Source organism: Cyclopterus lumpus, chromosome 13, assembly GCF_009769545.1.
Source record: "Cyclopterus lumpus isolate fCycLum1 chromosome 13, fCycLum1.pri, whole genome shotgun sequence".
NCBI lineage: Eukaryota > Metazoa > Chordata > Actinopteri > Perciformes > Cyclopteridae > Cyclopterus > Cyclopterus lumpus.
In genome coordinates this window covers 20,532,789-20,542,788 of record NC_046978.1, presented here as the reverse complement: position 1 = coordinate 20,542,788, position 10,000 = coordinate 20,532,789, and the positions used below count along the sequence as shown (strand labels likewise).

General features: G+C 46.2%; 1 protein-coding gene across 1 annotated transcript in view; it reads right to left on the bottom strand.

Moving 5' to 3' along the window:
- gmnc (geminin coiled-coil domain containing) overlaps nucleotides 1-5,862 on the bottom strand; it is a 43,228-nt gene extending 37,366 nt beyond the window's left edge. Inside the window, exon 1 of the mRNA XM_034549076.1 lies at nucleotides 5,568-5,862. Within this exon, the coding sequence (XP_034404967.1) occupies nucleotides 5,568-5,862 (295 nt within the window). The remainder of the gene's footprint in view (nucleotides 1-5,567) is intronic.
- Between the last annotated feature and the right edge of the window lie 4,138 nt (nucleotides 5,863-10,000).

Genomic DNA, 10,000 nt, shown 5'->3' with positions numbered 1-10,000 from the left:
GAGAATGCAGCTTTAATACATGAAGCATAGACTTCTATACAACCAGAGGAGTCACCCCCTGGTGGTCAGGAGAGAGAATGCAGCTTTAACACATGAAGCATAGACTTCTATACAACCAGAGGAGTCGCCCCCTGGTGGTCAGGAGAGAGAATGCAGCTTTAACACATGAAGAATAGACTTCTATACAACCAGGAGTCGCCCCCTGGTGGTCAGGAGAGAGAATGAAGCTTTAACACATGAAGCATAGACTTCTATACAACCAGAGGAGTCACCCCCTGGTGATCAGGAGAGAGAATGCAGCTTTAACACATGAAGCATAGACTTCTATACAACCAGAGGAGTCACCCCCTGGTGGTCAGCAGAGAGACTGCAGCTTTAACACATGAAGCATAGACTTCTATACAACCAGAGGAGTCGCCCCCTGGTGGTCAGCAGAGAGAATGCAGCTTTAACACATGAAGAATAGACTTCTATACAACCAGGAGTCGCCCCCTGGTGGTCAGCAGAGAGAATGCAGCTTTAACACATGAAGCATAGACTTCTATACAACCAGAGGAGTCGCCCCTGGTGGTCAGGAGAGAGAATGCAGCTTTAATACATGAAGCATAGACTTCTATACAACCAGAGGAGTCGCCCCCTGGTGGTCAGCAGAGAGAATGCAGCTTTAACACATGAAGCATAGACTTATATACAACCAGAGGAGTCGCCCCCTGGTGGTCAGCAGAGAGAATATAGCTTTAACAAATGAAGAATAGACTTCTATACAACCAGGAGTCGCCCCCTGGTGGTCAGGAGAGAGAATGCAGCTTTAACACATGAAGCATAGACTTCTATACAACCAGAGGAGTCGCCCCCTGGTGGTCAGGAGAGAGAATGCAGCTTTAACACATGAAGCATAGACTTCTATACAACCAGGGGAGTCGCCCCCTGGTGGTCAGCAGAGAGAATGCAGCTTTAACACATGAAGAATAGACTTCTATACAACCAGGAGTTGCCCCCTGGTGGTCAGGAGAGAGAATGCAGCTTTAACACATGAAGCATAGACTTCTATACAACCAGAGGAGTCGCCCCTGGTGGTCAGGAGAGAGAATGCAGCTTTAATACATGAAGCATAGACTTCTATACAACCAGAGGAGTCGCACCCTGGTGGTCAGTAGAGAGAATGCAGCTTTAACACATGAAGCATAGACTTCTATACAACCAGAGGAGTCGCCCCCTGGTGGTCAGCAGAGAGAATGCAGCTTTAACACATGAAGAATAGACTTCTATACAACCAGGAGTCGCCCCCTGGTGGTCAGCAGAGAGAATGCAGCTTTAACACATGAAGCATAGACTTCTATACAACCAGGAGTCGCCCCCTGGTGGTCAGGAGAGAGAATGCAGCTTTAACACATGAAACATAGACTTCTATACAACCAGAGGAGTCGCCCCCTGGTGGTCACTAGAGAGAATGCAGCTTTAACACATGAAGCATAGACTTCTATACAACCAGAGGAGTCGCCCCCTGGTGGTCAGGAGAGAGAATGCAGCTTTAACACATGAAACATAGACTTCTATACAACCAGAGGAGTCGCCCCCTGGTGGTTACTAGAGAGAATGCAGCTTTAACACATGAAGCATAGACTTCTATACAACCAGAGGAGTCGCCGCCTGGTGGTCAGTAGAGAGAATGCAGCTTTAACACATGAAGCATAGACTTCTATACAACCAGAGGAGTCGCCCCCTGGTGGTCAGTAGAGAGAATGCAGCTTTAACACATGAAGCATAGACTTCTATACAACCAGAGGAGTCGCCCCCTGGTGGTCAGGAGAGAGAATGCAGCTTTAACACATGAAGAATAGACTTCTATACAACCAGAGGAGTCGCCCCCTGGTGGTCACTAGAGAGAATGCAGCTTTAACACACGAAGCATAGACTTCTATACAACCAGAGGAGTCGCCCCCTGGTGGTCACTAGAGAGAATGCAGCTTTAACACATGAAGCATAGACTTCTATACAACCAGAGGAGTCGCCCCCTGGTGGTCAGGAGAGAGAATGCAGCTTTAACACATGAAGCATAGACTTCTATACAACCAGAGGAGTCGCCCCCTGGTGGTCAGGAGAGAGAATGCAGCTTTAACACATGAAGAATAGACTTCTATACAACCAGGAGTCGCCCCCTGGTGGTCAGCAGAGAGAATGCAGCTTTAATACATGAAGCATAGACTTCTATACAACCAGAGGAGTCACCCCCTGGTGGTCAGGAGAGAGAATGCAGCTTTAATACATGAAGCATAGACTTCTATACAACCAGAGGAGTCACCCCCTGGTGGTCAGGAGAGAGAATGCAGCTTTAACACATGAAGCATAGACTTCTATACAACCAGAGGAGTCGCCCCCTGGTGGTCAGGAGAGAGAATGCAGCTTTAACACATGAAGAATAGACTTCTATACAACCAGGAGTCGCCCCCTGGTGGTCAGGAGAGAGAATGAAGCTTTAACACATGAAGCATAGACTTCTATACAACCAGAGGAGTCACCCCCTGGTGATCAGGAGAGAGAATGCAGCTTTAACACATGAAGCATAGACTTCTATACAACCAGAGGAGTCACCCCCTGGTGGTCAGCAGAGAGAATGCAGCTTTAACACATGAAGCATAGACTTCTATACAACCAGAGGAGTCGCCCCCTTGTGGTCAGCAGAGAGAATGCAGCTTTAACACATGAAGAATAGACTTCTATACAACCAGGAGTCGCCCCCTGGTGGTCAGCAGAGAGAATGCAGCTTTAACACATGAAGCATAGACTTCTATACAACCAGGAGTCGCCCCCTGGTGGTCAGGAGAGAGAATGCAGCTTTAACACATGAAACATAGACTTCTATACAACCAGAGGAGTCGCCCCCTGGTGGTCACTAGAGAGAATGCAGCTTTAACACACGAAGCATAGACTTCTATACAACCAGAGGAGTCGCCCCCTGGTGGTCAGGAGAGAGAATGCAGCTTTAACACATGAAACATAGACTTCTATACAACCAGAGGAGTCGCCCCCTGGTGGTTACTAGAGAGAATGCAGCTTTAACACATGAAGCATAGACTTCTATACAACCAGAGGAGTCGCCGCCTGGTGGTCAGTAGAGAGAATGCAGCTTTAACACATGAAGCATAGACTTCTATACAACCAGAGGAGTCGCCCCCTGGTGGTCAGTAGAGAGAATGCAGCTTTAACACATGAAGCATAGACTTCTATACAACCAGAGGAGTCGCCCCCTGGTGGTCAGGAGAGAGAATGCAGCTTTAACACATGAAGAATAGACTTCTATACAACCAGAGGAGTCGCCCCCTGGTGGTCACTAGAGAGAATGCAGCTTTAACACACGAAGCATAGACTTCTATACAACCAGAGGAGTCGCCCCCTGGTGGTCAGTAGAGAGAATGCAGCTTTAACACATGAAGCATAGACTTCTATACAACCAGAGGAGTCGCCCCCTGGTAGTCAGGAGAGAGAATGCAGCTTTAACACATGAAGCATAGACTTCTATACAACCAGAGGAGTCGCCCCCTGGTGGTCAGGAGAGAGAATGCAGCTTTAACACATGAAGAATAGACTTCTATACAACCAGGAGTCGCCCCCTGGTGGTCAGCAGAGAGAATGCAGCTTTAATACATGAAGCATAGACTTCTATACAACCAGAGGAGTCACCCCCTGGTGGTCAGGAGAGAGAATGCAGCTTTAATACATGAAGCATAGACTTCTATACAACCAGAGGAGTCACCCCCTGGTGGTCAGGAGAGAGAATGCAGCTTTAACACATGAAGCATAGACTTCTATACAACCAGAGGAGTCGCCCCCTGGTGGTCAGGAGAGAGAATGCAGCTTTAACACATGAAGAATAGACTTCTATACAACCAGGAGTCGCCCCCTGGTGGTCAGGAGAGAGAATGAAGCTTTAACACATGAAGCATAGACTTCTATACAACCAGAGGAGTCACCCCCTGGTGATCAGGAGAGAGAATGCAGCTTTAACACATGAAGCATAGACTTCTATACAACCAGAGGAGTCACCCCCTGGTGGTCAGCAGAGAGAATGCAGCTTCAACACATGAAGCATAGACTTCTATACAACCAGAGGAGTCGCCCCCTTGTGGTCAGCAGAGAGAATGCAGCTTTAACACATGAAGAATAGACTTCTATACAACCAGGAGTCGCCCCCTGGTGGTCAGCAGAGAGAATGCAGCTTTAACACATGAAGCATAGACTTCTATACAACCAGAGGAGTCGCCCCTGGTGGTCAGGAGAGAGAATGCAGCTTTAATACATGAAGCATAGACTTCTATACAACCAGAGGAGTCGCCCCCTGGTGGTCAGCAGAGAGAATGCAGCTTTAACACATGAAGCATAGACTTATATACAACCAGAGGAGTCGCCCCCTGGTGGTCAGCAGAGAGAATGCAGCTTTAACACATGAAGAATAGACTTCTATACAACCAGGAGTCGCCCCCTGGTGGTCAGGAGAGAGAATGCAGCTTTAACACATGAAACATAGACTTCTATACAACTAGAGGAGTCGCCCCCTGGTGGTCACTAGAGAGAATGCAGCTTTAACACACGAAGCATAGACTTCTATACAACCAGAGGAGTCGCCCCCTGGTGGTCAGGAGAGAGAATGCAGCTTTAACACATGAAGCATAGACTTCTATACAACCAGAGGAGTCGCCCCCTGGTGGTCACTAGAGAGAATGCAGCTTTAACACATGAAGCATAGACTTCTATACAACCAGAGGAGTCGCCGCCTGGTGGTCAGTAGAGAGAATGCAGCTTTAACACATGAAGCATAGACTTCTATACAACCAGAGGAGTCGCCCCCTGGTGGTCAGTAGAGAGAATGCAGCTTTAACACATGAAGCATAGACTTCTATACAACCAGAGGAGTCGCCCCCTGGTGGTCAGTAGAGAGAATGCAGCTTTAACACATGAAGCATAGACTTCTATACAACCAGAGGAGTCGCCCCCTGGTGGTCAGGAGAGAGAATGCAGCTTTAACACATGAACTGGAGGTTGCTGCTCTCTATTTGTTACACATTGCATCTTTGATGATGCAATTGACATCATAGCACATCTGTTTTAAATAATATCACTTATTGGTATAAATTGTAATGGTTCTGGACTGTTTCAGGGGAGACTTGGTATTCACAGTGTGTTTCTAGCACACACACACACAGTGACAGTGGATCCATCCTGTTGAAGTGCTTGAAGATGCTGCTGGACTGTGTGATTTTACAATTCAATTAAGGTTTTAGATTGATTTCCTTCCAGCTGGTTTCAGATCAGTAGAAATCGTCCTGCAGAGAGATAATCCTAAAATAAAATAATCCTTTAGTCTGTAAAATAAAATAATCCTTTAGTCTGTAAAATAAAATAATCCTTTAGTCTATAACATAACGATTCACCAGCATGATGAAGCCGCAAAGTAAACCCAACTCAAATAAATTTCCACAATAAAAAATGCACCTGTCATACCTGGTCGTACCTGTGCAGGTGTAGAGGGCGTGGTCGTACCTGTGCAGGTGTAGAGGGCGTGGTCGTACCTGTGCAGGTGTAGAGGGCCTGGTCGTACCTGTGCAGGTGTAGAGGGCGTGGTCGTACCTGTGCAGGTGTAGAGGGCGTGGTCGTACCTGTGCAGGTGTAGAGGGCGTGGTCGTACCTGTGCAGGTGTAGAGGGCCTGGTCGTACCTGTGCAGGTGTAGAGGGCGTGGTCGTACCTGTGCAGGTGTAGAGGGCGTGGTCGTACCTGTGCAGGTGTAGAGGGCGTGGTCGTACCTGTGCAGGTGTAGAGGGCGTGGTCGTACCTGTGCAGGTGTAGCCGCTGCTCTCGTGTTTCATGGTGGCTGAGCGCCTCGTCCTCCTAATCCTAGCGGGGGGATTAGGATCCACTTTGACGATAAAAGGTGAAGCCTAGGTGGGCGGGGCTTGGACGTGGAGCCGCCACCTTCATCTCCGGCCAGAAGATGACAGCAGTTATTACATAAATACTTAAAGTCGTGTTCTTCCGATGGACGCTGAGATAACGAGGCTCTAAAGTGTCGGCTGATCAAACAGATCAGGGACTTACTGTCAGTCAGAGAGGCCGGCGGTCGAGTCCCTTTGTCCGTTTTACCACCGACGGGTTGTTGTGACATGAAAGAGCAGCAACACGTTACATCATCTGATCCACAGCTGAAACACGAGCTCTCAGGTTCTCCAGGTGTTTCTAGCAGCACTCTGAAGCGCAAAGACTTGTTTTCTTAGCTTCATACATGGCACTGAGTTGTGTAAATAGGCCTTAAAGGAAATCGTCAACAAATACAGAGGTCAAAGGTCATCCGTTCTCATGTGTTTCATTGACGCCCCCAAAGCTTTTGGCCGTGGTCGTCATGGAAAGCTGTTTGAGTCAAAGAGGAGTCCCCAAACACATTGAGAGAGTTCAGGCCCACCAGACTATGGAGGTGGACTGTGGCCCCGGAGTCTCGGCCCCATTTGGGGTCAGCAATGGGGTCTGACAAGGGGGGTCTAGTCCCCAGTTCTTTGAAATCTATATATTGATGATCTGTCCAGCAGTTGAAAGCCTGTAATACTGGGTGCATGATTGGTGATACTTTAGTTACTGGTGGTGCTGGTCTACAGCAGCTCCTTACTGTATGTCTATGGTGGACCAGGATATACAATACAAGACCAGTAAGAGGTCTATGTAGTCCATGTGGTGCTGGTCTACAGCAGCTCCTTACTGTATGTCTATGGTGGACCAGGATATACAATACAAGACCAGTAAGAGGTCTATCTAGTCCATGTGGTGCTGGTCTACAGCAGCTCCTTACTGTATGTCTATGGTGGACCAGGATATACAATACAAGACCAGTAAGAGGTCTATGTAGTCCATGTGGTGCTGGTCTACAGCAGCTCCTTACTGTATGTCTATGGTGGACCAGGATATACAATACAAGACCAGTAAGAGGTCTATCTAGTCCATGTGGTGCTGGTCTACAGCAGCTCCTTACTGTATGTCTATGGTGGACCAGGATATACAATACAAGACCAGTAAGAGGTCTATGTAGTCCATGTGGTGCTGGTCTACAGCAGCTCCTTACTGTATGTCTATGGTGGACCAGGATATACAATACAAGACCAGTAAGAGGTCTATCTAGTCCATGTGGTGCTGGTCTACAGCAGCTCCTTACTGTATGTCTATGGTGGACCAGGATATACAATACAAGACCAGTAAGAGGTCTATGTAGTCCATGTGGTGCTGGTCTACAGCAGCTCCTTACTGTATGTCTATGGTGGACCAGGATATACAATACAAGACCAGTAAGAGGTCTATCTAGTCCATGTGGTGCTGGTCTACAGCAGCTCCTTACTGTATGTCTATGGTGGACCAGGATATACAATACAAGACCAGTAAGAGGTCTATGTAGTCCATGTGGTGCTGGTCTACAGCAGCTCCTTACTGTATGTCTATGGTGGACCAGGATATACAATACAAGACCAGTAAGAGGTCTATCTAGTCCATGTGGTGCTGGTCTACAGCAGCTCCTTACTGTATGTCTATGGTGGACCAGGATATACAATACAAGACCAGTAAGAGGTCTATGTAGTCCATGTGGTGCTGGTCTACAGCAGCTCCTTACTGTATGTCTATGGTGGACCAGGATATACAATACAAGACCAGTAAGAGGTCTATCTAGTCCATGTGGTGCTGGTCTACAGCAGCTCCTTACTGTATGTCTATGGTGGACCAGGATATACAATACAAGACCAGTAAGAGGTCTATCTAGTCCATGTGCTGCTGGTCTACAGCAGCTCCTTACTGTATGTCTATGGTGGACCAGGATATACAATACAAGACCAGTAAGAGGTCTATCTAGTCCATGTGGTGCTGGTCTACAGCAGCTCCTTACTGTATGTCTATGGTGGACCAGGATATACAATACAAGACCAGTAAGAGGTCTATCTAGTCCATGTGGTGCTGGTCTACAGCAGCTCCTTACTGTATGTCTATGGTGGACCAGGATATACAATACAAGACCAGTAAGAGGTCTATGTAGTCCATGTGGTGCTGGTCTACAGCAGCTCCTTACTGTATGTCTATGGTGGACCAGGATATACAATACAAGACCAGTAAGAGGTCTATCTAGTCCATGTGGTGCTGGTCTACAGCAGCTCCTTACTGTATGTCTATGGTGGACCAGGATATACAATACAAGACCAGTAAGAGGTCTATCTAGTCCATGTGGTGCTGGTCTACAGCAGCTCCTTACTGTATGTCTATGGTGGACCAGGATATACAATACAAGACCAGTAAGAGGTCTATCTAGTCCATGTGGTGCTGGTCTACAGCAGCTCCTTACTGTATGTCTATGGTGGACCAGGATATACAATACAAGACCAGTAAGAGGTCTATCTAGTCCATGTGGTGCTGGTCTACAGCAGCTCCTTACTGTATGTCTATGGTGGACCAGGATATACAATACAAGACCAGTAAGAGGTCTATGTAGTCCATGTGGTGCTGGTCTACAGCAGCTCCTTACTGTATGTCTATGGTGGACCAGGATATACAATACAAGACCAGTAAGAGGTCTATCTAGTCCATGTGGTGCTGGTCTACAGCAGCTCCTTACTGTATGTCTATGGTGGACCAGGATATACAATACAAGACCAGTAAGAGGTCTATGTAGTCCATGTGGTGCTGGTCTACAGCAGCTCCTTACTGTATGTCTATGGTGGACCAGGATATACAATACAAGACCAGTAAGAGGTCTATCTAGTCCATGTGGTGCTGGTCTACAGCAGCTCCTTACTGTATGTCTATGGTGGACCAGGATATACAATACAAGACCAGTAAGAGGTCTATCTAGTCCATGTGGTGCTGGTCTACAGCAGCTCCTTACTGTATGTCTATGGTGGACCAGGATATACAATACAAGACCAGTAAGAGGTCTATCTAGTCCATGTGGTGCTGGTCTACAGCAGCTCCTTACTGTATGTCTATGGTGGACCAGGATATACAATACAAGACCAGTAAGAGGTCTATGTAGTCCATGTGGTGCTGGTCTACGGTCTATCCTAGTCTGTAGAACACGGTGTAACATCCCTTCAAATGGTCTGATAGTAGCTCGGTGTCTGTGATGAGGTCACATGTGATGACAGCACAGATGACGATGATGAAGATATCTATGACGATGATGATGATGATATCTATGATGACGATGATGATGATATCTATGATGACGATGATGAAGATATCTATGACGACGATGATGAAGATATCTATGATGACAATGATGAAGATATCTATGACGACGATGATGAAGATATCTATGATGACGATGATGAAGATATCTACTATGATGACGATGATGAAGATATCTATGATGACGATGATGAAGATATCTACTATGATGACAATGATGAAGATATCTATGACGACGATGATGAAGATATCTATGACGACGATGATGAAGATATCTATGATGACAATGATGAAGATATCTATGATGACGATGATGAAGATATCTATGATGACGATGATGAAGATATCTATGATGACGATGATGAAGATATCTATGATGACGATGATGAAGATATCTATGACGACGATGATGAAGATATCTATGATGACGATGATGAAGATATCTACTATGATGACGATGATGATGATATCTATGACGACGATGATGAAGATATCTATGATGACGATGATGAAGATATCTATGATGACGATGATGAAGATATCTATGATGATGACGACGATGAAGATATCTATGATGACGATGATGAAGATATCTACTATGATGACGATGATGATGATATCTATGACGACGATGATGAAGATATCTATGATGACGATGATGAAGATATCTATGACGACGATGATGAAGATATCTATGATGACGATGATGAAGATATCTACTATGATGACGATGATGATGATATCTATGATGACGATGATGAAGATATCTATGACGACGATGATGAAGATATCTAT